Source organism: Rhea americana, unplaced genomic scaffold, assembly GCF_003343005.1.
Source record: "Rhea americana isolate MKP2758 unplaced genomic scaffold, rheAme1 scaffold_40, whole genome shotgun sequence".
Classification (NCBI taxonomy): Eukaryota; Metazoa; Chordata; class Aves; order Rheiformes; family Rheidae; genus Rhea; species Rhea americana.
Genome location: NW_028186535.1, coordinates 5,733,694 through 5,753,250, shown reverse-complemented (window position 1 = coordinate 5,753,250; position 19,557 = coordinate 5,733,694). Strand labels below are relative to the sequence as shown.

At 42.6% G+C, this 19,557-nt stretch overlaps 1 protein-coding gene across 1 annotated transcript in view; it reads left to right on the top strand.

Annotated features, from left to right (window-relative positions):
- Window positions 1–2,859, top strand: part of TAF4B (TATA-box binding protein associated factor 4b) — a 71,772-nt gene extending 68,913 nt beyond the window's left edge. Inside the window, exon 16 of the mRNA XM_085314301.1 lies at window positions 1,922–2,859. Within this exon, the coding sequence (XP_085170427.1) occupies window positions 1,922–2,089 (168 nt within the window). The 3' untranslated portion in view covers window positions 2,090–2,859. The remainder of the gene's footprint in view (window positions 1–1,921) is intronic.
- The last annotated feature ends 16,698 nt before the right edge of the window (window positions 2,860–19,557 follow it).

Below are 19,557 nucleotides of genomic sequence, written 5' to 3'. Positions count from 1 at the left end.
GTGAAACTTAAAATATGGCGTGACTGTCCTAGTGAACAGAAATTCAGTATAAGCTTTGGCCTTGGAAATGATTGTTTTTACGGTATGACACCATTCCATGTCTCTACACTGGGCAAGACAAGTAAGAATTTAAGACTAAGCAAATCTATAACTCAAATGCAAGCAGCTTSAAGTGTCTGCTTTGTTGTAACATCTTGCAGCTCTGATAGCTTCCAAAGCAAGCTCAGGGATTTGTGATGTCTGCCTGATTTTTGTAAGGGAGTGAACAAGAGTGAGATAGTTTTTTGTTTTGTCTTTTTAAAGGTAAGACTTCTCATCTAGTGACTATTTAGAGAGAAAATACTTTCACCTCCATAAAGTTCTTTGAATTATGAAGGACATTGCTGTTGGGTTACTGAAAACCCTTGGGGTTTGTTTCATTTATAACRTTGCCTCAGGCCTTCTGCTGCATCCTGTTGGATTGACCTCCTTTTCAACCCCGTGCTGGCAGCTGCATTGCAGAGCTATCTTTTCCCTGGATCCTTTAGGGTTGTCATATGACAAACTTGAACTGTGACCCTTTTGTGTCTTACCAGGACAGCAGTGCCCCCTCTGCGCTATGTGGCCAGCAGTCTTCCCCATGCACACATTTGTTCCAAGCCATTTAACAGACTGAAAGTTTCAAATGATGGCATTTCATAGTGTTTAATAGTATCGACTGTAAAGCAAATGAAATGATGCTGAATACCCTGCATGCTGCTAGTAAGGAATACAGCTGTATGCCCTGGTTTTTCTGTGGCTAGTGTGCTATCTGGTGAATCTTTTTTTTTAATGAATTTTAATGCTTTTCCCCTTAACAACACTAGTACTTGCTGCTATAGATTGGTATTTGCTTCTGATATATGGGGGTTTAAACTGGTTTCTCTAAGCAAAGTGGGCAAAGTCRTTTTGCTGAAGTCTTGCAGAGAGTGTTAGGGTAAGAATTGATATAGTTAACACAGCATCCAAGCAACACTATCTCCGAGTGGTGTTGATGCTGGCAGGCATTGCCTTGCTGAAGTTACAGAGACTGAGCACTCGTATTTGTACAAATTGCATTCATTACCAAGAACCCTCCAGTAGTGATAAGAGACTGGCTGTGTAGCTTAGATTGGCTCCAAGATAAGTAGCCAGTCTATTGTGCAGCTCATGATAATCTTCCTCCTCCTCACCCCTAATAATAAATCTTGGGGCATTTTGGAATGTGTGGGGGTTGCCCGTTCCAATAGCCTGAATATATAACTACTAACCATCATCTCCCCACAAATTGCACCTTCATAACGAAGCAAGGCAGCTGACTGAGATGGATAGGCTTAAATATAATGTTCTGAAAACACAGATGCTCTGACTTTGTGTATTTGCTCCCTTAAAAAAGGGACTATTCACAAATGATGACTGAGGCAAGAGAGTACTGTTTCTTCCGGCCATATTTTAAGGGCAGAGCCTGTTCTCAGTGAGTCGTCTTCAAGAAGAGATGTGAATATCTGGAGCTGGCATGTTTGCAGGTGGAAGTAAGCCTTATACAACCTGGGCCTCTACATAGAAACTGTGGTAGTACCTTCACAGTTAGCCTGCTGTTTGCATGTGCAATTATTTACATAGTATGACTTCAGTGAAACTGCAGTTATTTATCATACCATAATATAGTTAGATTTTTTTTTCTTTTTTCATTCCTTTGACTGAAATAAACTGTATAACTGGCAGATACTTGCTTTGTCTTTTAAAGTATCTAATGTACGTGGAATTCTGGATTGCTGGTTTCTAACRTCTAAAGTTGAACATCAGACTAGTTTTGTGCAAGCAGGCAGTACAATCCAATGAGTTTGATTAAAAACTTAAATTGACATAATTTTAATTTTTTTTTCTCTCTCACCACCTGCTTCTCCTCCCCCCTCCCCCCTAGGGTTTGAACGGCAATGGAATTGCTCCTGGATCATCGGGTTTTAGCCTTACAAAACAGTTGCTTCGTCCAAGAATAACCCGTGTCTGTCTCAGGGACTTGATATTCTGCATGGAACAAGAAAGAGAGATGAAGCATTCTCTAGCCTTGTACCGTGCTCTTTTGAAGTGATTTGTTTTACATTTCAACTTTGCTGTCTACTGCCAAAGAAAACACTGAAGCATTGTTGCACTGTCTTGAGATTCCAATTTCTGGAAAAATGATCCGTTGTAAGGATACCTCTTGTTTACAGATAAACATTTTTATTAAATACCTAACTTATCACCTGTGGGGTTTTTAATAATATTTGGCTTAAACCAATCTGTAAACCAGTGAAAACACTGAACTGCACGTACAAGCACCTGATTACCTGCGTGCATTTARCTGTCTTGCAGACTCTGAGGGCTTGAGACGTGTACCTAGTTTATGTATGTCACTTGCTTCAGTGCTCCAGAGCCTTGCAACATCTGTTCTATGAGTAGTGCCTTCTTCTAATCCAACTTTATTTAGGGAAGCAAATTAACATGTTAAAGGCACTGCATAACGTGACAGTTGTATTTAATCATGAACCAGCAGTCAGTCAATGTGCTAATGTATTGCCTCTCTGACTCAGCATCTCCTTAAATTTTCTGGGTTTAGAATTACTACTGAATGTAGTGGAGAATATTTGTGGAGAACAAAGGAGCAAGTGAAGKGTCAAGGGACACTTTTCTCTCCCCCCACCTCACCTCAACTGCCCTCCCCCTCTCCTCTGAGAAAGCAACTGAGGGAAGGTGAACAAATGGGTAATTCCTGTGATTAACATACATCAAACAGTGTAGTTGCATGTAGTTGCATACTTCCATGTTTGGGAAAATCTGGAGTTACTAAACTTGAATACAGGGAGTGAAAGAGCCTAAAAAGGAAGGATAAACTGAAGAAACAAATCTCTTATGTTTTTTTCTTTATGTGGATATCAAAAATAGCAATGAACTCAAACAGATGTTTAAAAGAAATGAGCAAAAGCAATCTGTGCTGACTGCAAGAAAAACGAAAACTTAAAATACATTAAATATCCTAAAACTTCACAGCTGGAGCCTCTTTTAAGGAGAAAAGTAGGGTTTGCAAAGCACAGAGCATTCACTGCTTTTAAAATATYGATTTAATTGCCATCTTAATATTCATAATACTTTAAGAAGTTTCCCTGTTACACCACATTAAATAAAAGCTAGGCAGCTAAACCAGTTGCCTGGTTTCCTTTCAATGAGGAGGASGGCTCCAGGTTCTTAAAATTGCTAGAATAGACTTAAAGGTTATTCTGCTCTACTAGTAAAGACTGCCTTGTGGTAGAAGGAAAAACCTCCCTCTCACCAGCCTCCAAATACTTTGTCCCATGACACAGTGCTGTATAGCATGGCTGTTGACAAGACTAGTGGGAAAAGCACTGACTGTATTGAATAGCTTCCTGCTGAAACTTTTCTTTTAAGGAACAAGTTTCCTATGGTTATTTGGCATGCTACTTTAAAACTTGAAGTGATAATTCAAACACACCTTCCACCATCAGAAACTTACTAAATTCAGTAAGTTTTATATCAGTTACGTTTTTTGTGTTGAAGCAGTAGTAAACAAATCTAGTAAATGAATGCTGTAAATTATTTATATATGTATATATAGCACACACACACACACACACACATATATATATATATATGAAAAGCAGTACTTTGACTAAGCTATAGTTTGCAAGATATTGATGGCATCAGGCAAAATTGTTTTGTATAATTAAATGCTTAAGCTTTACTTTTTATGTAAAGTGCAGCATTTTCCATATTTGTGTACTGTATCTTATGGATCAGATGTTTAAAATTATTTTAAATACTGCATTAAAACAATTATTTTATTAAAAATAATAAATGGGTAATTTTGTCTGTTTCCTAATGTGAGAAATCTYGCATCTGAAATTGGCATCATTGTTACTAATGACATGGTTCTTAATGAGACCCCTAGCTTAGCTGCCCGTCATAGTAAATTGTCATAGTTGCCAAACTTGAAATATTAAAGCCTTAATAATGGAAGTTATCATTTAAACAGAACTAGGTGACTGTTCTGTCACCTAGTGACGAAACTTTAAAAAAAACTTACCAAAACAAAAAATACTTAGTTGTCTGTCTAACTGCTGGTGAGGCAACACAGAGGCTATTTAGCATCTCAGCAGAGGTAAGTACTYTGCATGTTTTCTGTGAAGTGAAAACACAAGAAGCTTCTCCATACTTCGACAATGTGCAGTGGAAGCACTGTCCTAAATTATTTTTAAACCCTAAGTTAACTAAGCACAGGTCGGAGAGCAAAGTTGACCATCTGCATACTAGCYTACCTCTTTGACTTTTTGATATCTCATTAGTTTAAAGATGAAAGATGTTATAGAAAATAGCTCTTACTGTTAAGAGTATCTATTGATCAATTATATAGGRCAGATGCTTGAAATATTTCTGATTTGCCTACCATACAGATTGCATGTTTTTATTACTGCTGCCAAAGCAAGTTGTCTCTTCTCAGCTATTCTTGGCGGTGGGGTGGGGGGACAACTTGGATCTGTAATGAGTAGCAGGATTTTTCAGAAAATTGGTCAGCGGATGTTTGGGCATAATGTCAGATGAGGGTAGTCAAGGCTTTGGTGTAAAGGCTATAAATACTTCTATCCTTACTAAGGGTTCAGCCTGTCTCATTCCAGCTCCGTGCTGTAGGATTCTAAGAACAACATRTCCTTGGAAAGAGTGCTTAGGAGATGCTTAATTGTTGTTCAACCAGACCAGGAATTAAAGCAGAGAGGATGCCTACTCTCTCCATCTTTTTTTTTGGCCTTACAGCCTGTTATGGAAATGTAGGCTGCTTTTTATGCAAATACTAAAAATCTTGTCATCAGGTTTTGAAACTAATCCTGCCATCATATTCTTGTGTCTTTTAGTCTCAAGAAACTTTTGTTCGATGTTAGGGACTCAGCACCAGAGCCATATATGTCTCTGATGTCTCTGAAACCTTATTCCAGGTGCTTTTTGCTCTCCAGATGGTCTGTTAGTCCAGTGCTGTCTGTGGAACTATCCATGACATCTTAGTATTATCTTAAAAGAAAACAGCACATACAGTTGAGAGAGGAGAGCAAAGTGTTATTGATGGATCTTGACTCCTACCAGCTTAGCAACAGTTATGCTTTTTTTAAAATAATGTCTTGAGCACTTTCTCCCCTACATCATGCTTTTTCCCCTTTTTGCCATTTTCAAGCCTTAGTGCGGAATGTATTTGCCAGCCCTTTGCACTGTCTTTGACTCCAGCTTTTCCCYGCCCCTGGAAAAGACACTAGCTAATGTGCACTAAAATACCCTGCAGGTTTTTTCTAAGTTTAATGAGGAAGGTAGCTGGGGCCCTTGAGACCTTGCTGTATGATTCCTCAAAGCCACTGTACTCTCTTGGACACTTTGACACAATTTGCTTAAGGCTTTTGTTTGCATCAAGTTGTTCTAGGCCCACTCTCTTGTAAGCACCTGTGTTTTGCCATGCAAGTCCACTTTGTCTGGAAAAATTGCAGTCAGCTGTTCTCCAAGTTCACTTGTTTGCCCCATTTTTTGCTTTCTTCTTTTATAGTCACTAGAGTTAACATGGAAAGACCAAGGTAAATGAGGATATCCTAGGGGGAAGACCAAGGGCTTGGACTTCGTGAAATGGGCAACTTTTCAAATGTGGGCCATTTCTGAAACTGTGTGTGCTACACACACGCAGACACACGCACACACGCAGACACACACACATGCATGTAGCACATGTGATGTCTGCCTAGCTGTTACCCAAAGTTCTGACTGGAGCCTGCAACTCTAGAGATAACTCTAGAGATAAATCTTCATTGAAGGTTTTCTTCCTTTTTGGAGTGCAAACTTTAGTAAAAAGACTAAAGTCCTTGGCATGTCTGATCTCCACCTGGACACCTTTGGCCCTGGGTTCATTACCATGGGTTGATAGTTGGTCCTGCCTTCATTTGGTAGGAAGGTCACAAGCGAGAACACCAATGTTTCGGTGGATGTAAACGTTTGGTGACCTAGGCAAACGTCTCTTTTGGCTTTGCAACTAGCATTTTGAAAATTAATATAATGAAAAAAACCTAGTCTCTTCCCTTCAGATAYATCAGTCCTGGCTCCTATTGCCTTTTTTTATTGCAGGCACAGACTGGTCAYGCTTTGTCTGCCATCTGTAGCTATTTCAGCATGTTGCTAACTTTGCTACCCAGTCCCTTCCCAAGGTGCTCTACTTCATAGCTTATAGGTTGCCTACAGGCAGCCTTCTTTTAAAGGGCTTTTTAGAGTGAAGGAAGGAAGAAAAGGAGGAGCTTTATCCTTGCCTTGAAAGTTGAATGACTTTTCTGAAATTAAAGGAGCTGATAGTACTAATTAGTTCTCATCAACCTTCAGGCTGCTACTTTGTAGTAAACAGTTTCTCACACAAAAGATTTCATCATGGTCAAGACTTCCACCATTAGGGCCTCCTTTGGTTGATGGTTTTCTATGAGATCCTTGGAGATGTAGATACTTCTTACTTTTTAAAGGATGTTTCCCTAACAGGTATCTTTCTTCTAGCCTACTTGAAATTCCTGCTAGAGACCCCATCAGAACCAGTCATCTGTTCTCTTCAACTCCTGTCTCATGGTCCGGGAGCTCTTTGAAGAATCTCCTACAATTTGCTTCTGTCTCAGAAGTTTGAAAGGGTTCAGCCATACCTCAGATTGTCCACTTGGATTTTGGACTCTGTTAAGATCTGCACCCCTGTGAGTGATCAGTGGACATTCCACCAGGGCTTGGCCCATCAGTAGTGTTATTGAAAGACTGCTTCATTTGTAGGCACCTGCTGGGTGACAGCATTTGTTTTTATGCAGTGCTGTGGCGTTTAAGAAATCTTAAATCTTTGGTCCTTGAAGCTCACCTGGAGGTAACTACTAAATACATAATGGGTTGTCTTTGGAGTCAGCAGTAGTGCAAGTGCACACATTTCCCACAGCGGTGAGCAGCTTAATAGGGAGGGTAATTCTTTTAGACACACTGTCTGTAAGTTACTTCCCACTATCCTTCCACTTTCTTGCTGTTACTCTCCCTTGATGCTTCTGCAGTTACGAGGAACTACAGTTTGTGTGCTATGCACTGACTTTTGCAGCTATGCCCTGGTGTGAGGGAGGAAGAAGGGAGGAGTTCATCATGGGTCCTGCTAAGGCAAAAAAAAAAATCTTAACAGCTTGCTGTGTACACTCCTGCTGTGCATGTTTTCCTTGAAGAATTGCAGTTAATGGTAAGTAATTGATTTCCTCTACTAGATCACAAGAGAGTTTTATCCTAAAATGTATTTGGAATGAAGAATTATATGACAGATCATCTGAATCTGTTTTTGAGAGCTAATTGGTAATTTTGTAGTAGTTCCTTAAGCCTCTTAAAATATTTGCACTTATACTTTGAAGTATTTAGCATGACATGGTTTATTATTTACAGTTACTTGAGAGGTTTTTTTTATTTCTATTCTTAGAAGCTAGAAGAGAAGAGGAGGATTTTTTTTTTCCATTAATGATGTGTGACTATAGATACCCTCTTTGTTTGTGAAGCCTTGTAACTTTTAAAAGAAATATTCTGCTTCTTGTAAGGACTCAGTTATAACAGTTCCCAGGTATGAAATGCCAGCAACAGGGAGATGAAAGGGAGAAATTCCTTGAAGAGGTTGCAAAATTTAATATATTAAAATCCATTGATAACTTTGTGCAAAACTGGGCAGGGAATAACAACTCCGTTGAAGAGCCGGTCAGCTAGCATTCTCAAAAGGAAGAGTTAAGAAAAGGAGAACTCATGCAAAGGATGGAACTCTTTTCTATCTACAGGTAATTTTTTGATTTGCATGTATTCGGGGAGGGAAATCATGCCCTCTTTTACAGAGTATCTATGTATCTTTAGAAAAAAAATCTATTGAGGTAAGTGGGTACATATATGCAGGCTACATTTAATAAAGTAGACTTACTGAATATTTTTTATTGGGAAGAAATCATTAAATATTTATGTCCATTTGAGTGATTTCTTCCTTCTTAGTTCATGTTCCTTATGACTTGGAGAAATCCTCCATAATCATCTCATCTGTCCTCAAAGGAGTGGCCAATGTGATTGATTAACAAAAGCATGTCAGCTTCAGCTCAGTGCTACACTCCAGCCATATGACTGAAGCATTGCCAGATTTAGGATAATGTATTTTTTTCACAGGAACTGGTGATCCTAAAAGAGGTTGGAGCAAGCAGACGATGTGTAGATGCAGCATGTTCTATTCAGTATCTCATAGTGGAGGTAGTTTTCCTATACCAGCTTTGGAAAAGCATAGTCAGGCTTACAGCCCATGTAAGCATCTGCCTATCACAGAGCTGATCAGGTTTGCACGGCCTTTTGTCAAGCCTAGAGCTGGAATTTTCTGCGCTCTGCCTTTCACCAGCCGATTCATTAGCCTTTTGCAGCATGGCTGAAAGGTGGTGCAGGCTCAAATAGGCTTCATCTCACTGAGCTCTCGGAATCTTTGCTTCTAATTTGAAAGTTTTAGTTGTCTTTATTACAGAGCAAAAATTTGAAAATGACCCAGACTTCAGGTAGAGAGGGCAATTATTAAAAGTCAGGTTGTTTTTGCCTTTGAAATTCCTTGCTTCTTAGAGACTGTTGGTGAGTGATGCCCTGAGGCAGGGGAGGATGGCTCCAAAAACCGATCCCCTTGAGTGTTTAATCAGCTCTTTACAGTAGTCTGCTGTGGATGCTGAAACAGAAATCAGTATTTCTAGTTCTTTTCCCATGCCATAAAGAAGAACCTGTGGGAAGGTTCTGACTCTGTCCTTATATAAAACCAGGATATCCAGTAATTAGTGAGATATACCTTCAGGGCAAGTTCAAATTTTGCAACACTTCCCAAGGCAGGGAGAATGCCCTGGGCTAGGGCAGTCTTGGGAAGAGAGTGAGTCAGGAAGATTTTTTTTCTCCRGTCTTGATCAAGTCAAAACTTAAGAAAGCTTTGCAGAGATCTGACTGTTCCCAAACTTACTATACCTGAGTGAGGCTCTTTTACTACTTAGGGTAGATAGCGTTTTCAGGCTKCTTATATATAATAGCAAAGGTTAAACTTCTTGTGGTTCTTAGCAAAAGCTGAGATTTGACCATGGCTGAAATCTGACAAACATATTTTGGTGATTTGTTTCCCCAACAGTACAGGTTTCTCCTCAATAAGAGCTTTAAACTCATGTATAATTGGCATCTGCCTTGAGCACTGATTCGATATGAAGTTGTTGTTGAAGAAGTTTTGCATTTAGATAGGATGAGCAGGTTGGGGGAAGCAGAGGCRAAAGGTTTCTGGCACCAGCTGTGACTCCTCTGTGGTTCCAGCAGTGGGGCTTTGTGCAGTGAATGGCAGAGGGGTTGCTCTAGCAGYGGAGCTATTGAGAAAGCTGGCTGCTGGGCAGTGAGCCAGGAGGAGCCAACATCATCCAGCTGCCCCAGGGCCAACAGGCCTGCCCAGCCCAGCCTCAGCCTACAAGGGGCCCTTGGAGCTGTCCTGAAACTTCTCTTTGCCTCGGCTCTGCTAAGTTTGGGTCGGGTGGCTCTCGGCCATATGATGACTTCAGTACTCGGTGCGTGGACTGAGGCAAGGTGGGTAGCCCAGAGTGAAGAGGAAACCTTGCTGAAAAGCTTTCTTTGGGCAGACTGATAGTTCTGTATGCTTCTGGATCTGCAACTACGTTCAGGCTCTTTTAATGTGTCCCTCCCTTCAAAGGTCTATTTGACAAGCCAGTCTTAAGACACCAGCAGCACCTTACAATTTCTTATAATTTCTAGTGATGACGCAAAATAATTTCATAGACTTTCATACATAAGGGCCTTGAGCTCCTAACTTAAGGAAGTGGTATGAGTATTATGTAATAATTTGGACTCAGAGCCTTGGACATGGCTGTCTGAGATCTGGATGCARTGACCCAGCTGATCTTTTCCTCTTGTACGTATAATCCCTTCCTGTTTTGTGGTGTTGAATCTCCTTTCCATCGTGCCCCCTCTTTCCAACTGCCTTAATTTTACATTTTTCCCTGTCCTAATCTCTTGCAATGCAAACATGATTAGCTCCTCCTGTTTCCCCCCCACCTTCACTGGTCCYGCTGACTACTGCCCATTCTCCCTCTTAGTGTTTTAATCCCTTTGAATAATTTGTAAACGCTGAATCAAATATCTGCCTCCTCCAGACACTCTGACTTGGCTTTAACTTCTGCAGTGAGGTGAAACTCAAGTGAAATTCTCTTTGGCTAGGCAAAGGACATGATCAGCTCTGTCACCTTCATCTTGCACAGCTTGTCAGCTACTTTTGCTCTCCCTGAAACGTTGTCCCCTCCCCCCTCAGTTTCCATGACCGTTCCAGTTCTCTGATCTCTGAAATTATTTTTTTCCTTTGGATGGATGACTACCATCCCTTCTCCAACTTTATTTAGGCACTGTCTTTTCATTTCCTTCAATAGGAGGGCATCTCTTGCACAAACAAACATTCGGCTGCCATTTTTCTGGGCTACTGGTGCACAGAGCTCTCTATCACAGAGCTGTTATCCTCTGTGCAAATAGTAATTCTAAGCACTTGGATTCCTTCCACACGTATTCAGACCTTAATTCAAACTTAGCAGAGCTAGAAGAGAGCTCAGTTACTTTCTCTGTCCATGATCTCAGTTATTAGGCAACATTGCTGCCATCACAACATCCCTCTCAAAAGCTTAGAAATCTTGTCTTTGACTTCTGTAACCCCTCAAGGAGTGTTCCCTATACAGATCTGCACTATTACCTCACCCTCCCTCCCCTCTCACAAGGTGTCAAGGACATGGATTTCCTTTTCTCCAACTGAGGACAGCAGGAGTAGAGGAGTTTGTCCTTTCCTAGACCCCTGTGTGGATCAAAAGCAAAAATGTTGTTAGGTTTCTGCAGCATTATAACTAGCACCATTAGAAGGAAGCTCTTCATAKAATCAGTAAGGTTGGAAGGGACCTCTGGAGATCATCTAGTCCAATCCCCCTGCTCAGCAGGGTCACCTACAGCATGTTAGACAGGGTTGCATCTAGGCAGGCCTTGAATATCCTCTTGAATATCTCTTCTCAGCAGCTCGTGGGTAGGCATCTAAATATCTGTATCAGGGGTTTTCCATGGGCTAATTTTGGTAGTTCCCCACTCAATATACTGGCCTAGGCAGATCTCCTTGACACTTGATGTTTAGAGTCCCAAGACAGCAAGGCCTATTTATGCCTCTTAATATACCTAATATTGTGACAAAGTCCTTTTCTGGAATTAGCTGCAAGCCCAACAGTACTGTTTCGCTGCATCTCCTACCCCTGCAGGCAGTCTATCCTAGTCCAGCAGCAATTTTTGAGAGTGCTGGAGTGTGAGAGTTTGTGAGAGGCTGAACCAATTCAGAGATGCACTTTACTGTAAGACGTTTGCCTTTGTGGGCTCTCATCCTGTCCTGCTGCTCTAGCCTGCAGTGTGGGAGGGTTGCAGGCTAACACCATGCGAAGCCTATCCATCACAGCAGGACTCCCTTTTATTCTCTGACTACTGTTCTGTCTTCAAGTGGGCAGAGATCTCTTGCAGAGAATTGAAAACAGTCTCTACTCCCATGGGTGTGGGATTTTGCCTTTTATCATGCCAGCAGCAGACTGTCTATGAGAATCCAAATGGCACTCAACAGAGGCTTCAGATAATTGTTTCTTTGCACTAAGGTAGCACTTACATCATATTGGTATCTATGCTGATAAAAATTCAGTCCCTCCCACAAGGGGACCAAAAAGGATTTTAGGGGAAAAGGCAGATTTTTTTTTTTTTAACTCTCATGCTTGGTCTTTCAAAACGTAACCTTCCTTCCTTTCTTGAGTGTTGGAGAGACCTTTAGATGCTCTCCATAAAGCATACGTGCCTGTGCACATACAAGGGCTCTCCTCCAGAGCAGTTAATGGGTTGGATAGAGCTTAATTTTCCCTCTCTGTGCTGCCCAGACAAACAAGAGCACAGAGAGCTCAGAGAAGGCACAGCAGCCTGGGGCTTGTCCACCATCCTCTGCATGTCTGCAGCAGGGGGAACAGCATTTTCTCGCTTCTCCTTTGTGCAAAGCCGTAAGAAGGTCCATCTCCCACCCCGAGGCAAAGCAGAAAAGGGGGACRAGTTGTTCTAGCCAGCCATGGTTATTTTAGACTCTAAAGGAGTTGTTTAGTGAAAGCAGCTCACTGAGAATTTAATAGATGAGTTTTGCTATCAGTAACAACTCCCCTAACCCCCAAGCAGTTTATTTCATATATACAGGAGTGAAAAAGRGGAAAGAAAGAACACCTCTGGGGAGAATAAGGGGTTGGGAAATGGCTCTAAATGCAAGCACAGGATTGCCAAACCCACATGTTCAAGAAGCATGAATCAGATCTCCAGGAATCACAAGACTGGTGGTCTGAATTTCAAATTCCGGGCAGTTTCTGAAGGGTATTTCCCTTTTTGTTTTCAGAGCTCTAGGGAAAGCTACATGCCCTCCATTTGGGAGAGCATATTGATGAGCTGGACTCAAGGCTTAAATTCTTTTATAAAGAATGCATCCTTCTCACTGGCTGCACAGTCCCTGCACAGTCCTCTGTCCTGAGCTTGAGATGATATTCCCAGGATCCTAATCCCCCAAATCTGCCTCATTGCACTACTGTCCCTTCCAGACTCTTCCTATTCACCCTTCTCACTAGGATATTGCAGCATATTCCTGATGAGCTGCACCAACAGACAGTAGAATCTATGTAGCCCACCATTTTGGCACCACAGAGACGGTGAAAGACCACAGAGTCCACCACTGAGMAACTGTTTTTATTAAGGGCAGTTTTCCCACCAATAGCTAAGCAGCAAGGAGAGGACATCTCTTTCTGTCTCACAGACTTCAACAAGAAATAGCCAGCACTTCAGAGAGTTCAAATATGTAAACAGCTTGTGCCATAAAAACAAAACAGTATCCCCCAGGAAGAGTTGCTCCTGCTGACTGGGTCCTAGAAGGGTGTGAATTGTTGGAGGTGAGACAGACAAGCCTCAAACAGGGCCTAATGCATCTATGGCACTGGGCAACTTTCTGCTTTTTACACCATTTTGCTATGACAGCACMTGCCTTTCCGAAGATAGCAGAAACAGCATGGTTTAGTTTCCAGACTGTGGAAACTTCAGTCAAATGCTATATCTTGCCACAGCCATCTGCAACTAGCCTCCTTTCCTCTCTATAGAAAATAATCAGTCTTTTAGGCTGTTCTCCAGCTTTTATGACTATGTGAGAGCCCTCTATGAGCTGGAACTGAAGAAATAACAAATAAATACTTCTTCCCCAAAACTAACCCAAAGAACCCCRAGACCAGAAAAGGAGAGCACTGGGGCAAGCCTCCCTAATATGAGACTAAATCACTAAATTTATTGGAGTCTGAACCCCTAGGCAGAGAACAGTCTTCACCCACATCTCCAAATATGGATGTGTTGGCAAAAGATGGAAACAGCCTCAGTCTCCTGCCTCACTTGAGGGCCTCTAGATCTATACCTGATATAAATTGCTGTTGCCCAATACAGTCTTGCAAAGTCAGCTTTGCTGCAAGTCCTTTCTTGTCTATCCCCACGGAGTCCCAAAGTCACTGCCAGCACTGTGATACTGGGCCCTGCAAGCTCGCTAGTCATGCTCCAACTGCTCGACTGGAGCTGTCCATAGAAGAAGACCTGCAAAGTAATTCCAGTGGGAGAGGACTGCCAAAGGCAATCGTCTACACAGCACCGTGAGAAGACCTTCATGAGCCCACACATGTTAAGACTGGCCTCTCTGCACTGGACAGACATCTTCCACTTCAGCAGAACCCACTGTTCTCAGCAGTTGCTCTCCTGTTACTTGCAAGTCCCAGCTCACAGTTACGTGAGCATATCCGTCAGGCCTTGTYAGCGTGAAACACAGGGAAATCCCAAGCTACATGGCTTTTTCCATGCTCCCTTCAGTTAGGCAAATTACCTGTCACAGGAAGAGCATTCAGGAGTTAGAGGGAATTGCATGCAAGTGGGAAGAGCAGCCAAAGAATTTCAGTTCTCCCAGACCTGCTGAGACTGAAGTCTGCAGTCAGCAGTGCACCTGCTTTGGTAAAGGGTGGAGCCTCAGCCATGCAATGGCTCCTGGAAACCTCACAGGATTTCTTCTTTAAAGCTGAACAGTGTATTTTGCTTTGAAGCATTTGTATCATTCTCTTATGAAGACAAATCCAGGTTACTTACAAGCCAGTGGGTAGAGGCTGTAACCAGTGGGCTGTGAAACCATTAAAATCTAACAGAAGCATTAGCTGTTGCAATGGTAGCTCATAAGCAAGAGCTGGTTTGCTTCCAGAGGGAGGAATGACTCAAAGCTGGTTTATAGTTACCTGTGAGCTATCATGCCCATCCCAAGGCTTCCAGGGTCAGGTGCAGTAACTTCTGCTTCCGGAGTTCTGTGAAAGGGAAAAGGTGCCTAGATGTCTGTTGATGAGAATGAATTAATCCAGTCTTACTATAGGTTGCAGGTAGTACCAGTAGCAACAAACACTTGTTTCTGCTGCGTAACAAGCAAACGTGGGAGTACTCTGGCCTGAAGGACCAAGCGTATTAGCTTGATCTGTAAGTGAAGTGTCTACATCAAAGAAGAGGTGAGAATAACATATACACACACAGGCAGCAGCAGCAGCAGCACCTCATGAACATTCCTGCTTGCCTCAGCAGAGGCTCTTTATCTGGTAGATGGTCTCATTTGCCAATATACATATACAGTTCTTTTTTCATATTTGTTAGTGGAAGACAAACGCTGTGCATGTAGAACAGCAGAAGCTGAAAGAGTGAAGTTAACCCTCATCCTGTAAAGATCCAACAAAGTTAACACTGTCAGAGCCTGCAGGGAACAGACCTAACCACACCCCAAATAATTTTTGCTTTGATTCTTATTCTCCCAGTCTCTCTCAAACCACACCTACCTGAAGGGGAGAGAAAAGTCTAGGAAAACTCTTTTTCAATGCTCACAGGATTCATATGCCATAAATAAGTCTACACTATTGGTTGGAGCAAGGCGATGTGACCTTAGCAGCTACCCAGCTGAGTCTCTGTGGTGTAGTGTCTTCAGAGAAGGAAATTTAACCTTCTCCTCACTCTCAGTCAGTAGCTGGCCCTTATAATCCTCTTTTGCTTGCTACAATAGAGCAGCCCAGGTGGGCTATGCTTTCTAGGAGAACTGAAGATACAAATTCATGACCTCTTAGGCTTGGTGTACAGTGTGGGCTCCAGGGATAAAAGATGTGGAGCTCCATAGCAAAGCCACCTCTGGCTGTGCCCTGTGCCAGGGAAAGCTGTGCTACACCTGCATCTCTGTTGTAATGCCCTTCTTAATCAGTGTCTCTGATTCAGTGTCACTGAAGTGTCTCCATAGATCCATATGCACCTTCCTCAGACAGGAACTGGGAGTACACCATACAAGGTGCATGGATTATCCAGTCAAGTCTTTTTTTCCCCCATGTTGCCCATCTGTAGGATCTAGTGAGCTACTCAGTGAATCCGATCTCAATCTGTCAATGTCTTGAAATGAATTTCTGCTCCGTGGAGTTCATTGGTGCTGCCTGCCTCCAACCTTTACAGTTGGAGGAGCAGTTACTCCCAGCCCCCTTGCATACTTTTCCAGCTGTTTCTCCCATTGGAGCTGTACCCTGTGGTTATTTGGGGACTTAAAATGTCGGTCCATTAGTGCTAAATGAGTAATTTTAATTGTTCCTCCATCAAGTTCTTCAATGCATTCAGGCTCTGGAATAGCTCTCTGGCTGTTTTAATGAGGCAATATCAGTCTGGTTTTAGCAATGTGCTCTATCARCCTGTTCAAATCTCCTTCTCCTTTGAAGGAGAGGGATTTCCTTCTCTTCGCTGTAAACTTTCACTGCTCAGCAAGGGTGCTTTGGTAAGATGGCCACATAGGGGACAATTCTATTCTTGATTTCTGAATACCTCTGACTTTTTGAAAGAATGGATTTGCTGCTTGTTCTTTGACTTCTTAACAGCAGCCCTTACCCAACAAAATTCAGCTGGGGGAATTCCACCTGTAAGACRTGCAAGTAAAGGCAAAGACATCCTCTGTTTTGTCCCTGTCAAGTTTCTGCTCCCCAAGGCCTCGCTTTCTCTGTCGGTAGTTCCTGCATGCAGCAGCAAGTCTGTTCTCCATGTGTTTCGCTGAAGCAGAAATGCCCACACATTTTTTCCATTGTGAACCTGGCTGCATCTCCGCCAGCTCACGCAACGAGCTATTGTTAAGTAATTGTTTGAGTCATCAACTGAGCCCACACCCAAGCGGGCTTTGCAGACTTGACACATGGAAGATTCACTGCTGTTGGCATGGCTTAGGGGTACGCTGCCTCCTGCTTCGGCCTCGGACAGTGGCAGCAGCTGCCTGAAGACACTGTAGCTCGGCTAACTGTGGCGATTTTCATGCCCCCCCCCCTCAATCTTCTCTGCTGCCAGTCACCACCAACCCTTTCCCTTCCATAACATAAACTTAATGGAGCACAAAAGAGCCACCAGATTGCCCCCCAAGGAGGGGTTTCTTCCCCCCTTCCCAGTGGCTTCCTTTTGCCTTCTGCAGTTGCTGCAAATCAGATCTCCCTTGTCATAAGTGTACAATATGCAGTAAGTGACGGCTGCTTCCCCAAATAGTGATGATACCTCCTACTGATCCCTATTTGACATGAGATCTATAGTTCAATTTAAGTTTAGTATTGTTGCTGCACACTGACTCCAGCAATCAGAGGATTTGAGAATTATATTATGGGGGGGGGTTGATTTTTCATATGGTCATTCTGGCTGAGACCACCCTTTTTACCATCTTTTTGCATACACAGCCAGAATGCTCAGCACATTTGCAGAAGAGAGAAGATTAAAAAAAAAAAAGAAAGAAAAGAAAAACCCGAAGTGAATTACTGAAGTTTAGAAGGCTAATACTTTTTAGGGCTAGTATGCACAGGCCTGAGGCCTTCCAGATAATATAATCTAATACTTGGAGATCCCCTGATGAAAGGCACTATATATGCAAAGTGCTTTATAAACATTAATTAGTTAATGTTGAAAATTTTGCCCAGGGCAAAAAAAAAAAAAGAAAAAAGAAAAAAAAATCCCCCTTCCCTCCCTCCCTCCCTCTAGTCCCTAACTATACAAACTTAATTATTCTGTTTGTGCAAACTTAGAGTACATTTTAATTTCTGTTTACTTCTGAGGAGATAGAAGCACTGGAAATACTTTCATACATATTATGCTTCAGCAAGCATTGGTAACGTGACTGCTTCTCCTGTCACGTGATTTAAGCTTGAAGTGATTTAAGCAATTAAAGAATGAAGACACCTAAACACCTAGAGCATAATATGGACCACAGTGTTTGCAATGAAACTGCCCAAGCTTTATTAACAATTTCAGCCCACCTTTCACAAACTCTGTACTAACCAACCAGCCAAACCATGTTTAGATATCTTTGTGACAGTAGCTTTCATTCCAGGCAACTTTTCCAAACCTTCAGGAATTTAGAGCATCATCACACAGAGGGCAATGGACACAGTAACTTATTAGTTATTGTGAAAAGAGGAAAATCAGGCTGAATAAAGGGAAAAGTAGACTATGTGTTTTATACCTTGTTGCATGTGTGTTGAGGTTATGTTTTCAAGCAGCTAGTGTAAAAGGCAGCAGATCACGCGTTCAATACTATTTCCGGCAAGACACATACTTCTCTCTCTCCTTCATGATCCTTGCTGGTGAAACATTCAGCTCTTATATAACATAACAGAGGCTATCTTGGACTAATGCCTACGTCTGCACTGGACTACTGGCTCTTATGTAGGTCACCCTGCCRTAGACAGCCCAGCCTACCTGCCAGTACAGTCCCCCACGATCCTTTCAGAATATTGTACTCACCTCCATGCTTTTCAATGTTTAGGAGCTCTCATGTGCAGCATTTTATCACAACAACCCTGAAATATTCCGTACAAGGCACCTTAAAATTCAGTTTGGTTGAAGAACTGTCTGTATCTACAGATACAGACTGTATCACAAATGCTCTTAGTACACCACAAACCATCACATGGGCTTGCCTGGCTTTTGCTACTCCAGACTGCCAAAGAGTAGCTGGACTCTTGACCAGAGGGCAGATTTTCAGGATCAGGCAGTCCTCCTCTATACCCAGCTAGGGTGGGTGATCATCTCCCACCGCTCTCTCCTCAGCTGCAAGGACAGAGGACACTCCAAAGCGAATGGGGGGGCAGGCAAACCACCTCCACAAATACTGAGAAGCCCATTTAGTGCCTCACTTGCTTCCCTAACATCACGCAGAGCTGTGCAGTGCAATGCAGGGAGAACCCAGTTGTGAACAGCCGTTGTATTTCGCTGGTCTGTGCCTGGAGTTCAGTGTGCCTGTTGCATGCGAGGTGGAAATGAGTCGTACCACAAGCCAGGGTGCATAGTGCAAGAGCAAAGCCCAAAGCATGATACCCCTGGTCACATAGGATGTGGCAGCTGCAACCAGCTTGCTCCCCACTATGAAGCAGCTGAGGACACATGAGGATACACTGGGAAGAGCTCTGTCAGAGCAGGGAGCTCCTGTCCACCTCTCCTGCCCARCGGTGCAGTGGGATGCTGCACCAAAATGCCACAAAACATGCAAGGTGAGGAAACTGGATGCAGGAGCTTCAGCCAGGTGRTAGGGCAGCCGGCAGGAAATGGAGACAGTCCTCAGGAAATGGAGCCATGGCTGTTGCAGGTACAATCTCTAGCTGCTGTTTGGACAAGGAACCAGAAGTCTCATTCAGCCCATCCTTCAAAGGTCTGTCTCTAAAACTAGCTATATGTACTGACTTTTGAAACAATTTTTATTATTATTTATAAAGTGCCATAATTAATTAGCTTTCCATAAACCATGAGCTGAATCTCTTCTGGATGTGAACTGAAAGAGCTTGGGAAAGGATTGAAAAAAGAATGCTGGGGAAGACAGGAGCTGATGATACAAAAGGGCTGGTGCCAGAGGCCTTGGTCAAATGAATATGAATGATCGAATTAGACCAGATGATAAGATATTATCCTTTCCCATAGCCTGAGACTTGGTAACTGATAATAACAAGCACTTAATGTGAAGCAGAGTTAGCCCAAATAYAACCACTGGAAGTTCATCCGTCCCTGAAGAGTAGTTAAACTYATCTTCAAAACCTACCTTACATCCCCAGTGTGGAAACAGGCAAGGAGCTAGAGCAGCACTTGGAACACGAAGTGGGTGTTGTCTAACACCTTGCACAAGGACARTCACTGAGCTGTAGAGCCAGCTACCCTGGCTCTCCACTGCTGTCTACAGCACAGTCTCTCAAAGATCCTCATCTGCTCTAAATTTTAAGTAACAGCTAAAGTATAAGTAACACCTTTCTCCCAGCTGCAGAACTATACATTAGTGCAGCTCTGAAACACTACACTGCCCCATGAGTTGCTGACAGTTGTCAACATGAAAGCTCACCTGTCCCAATAGAGTCATGGCGTAGA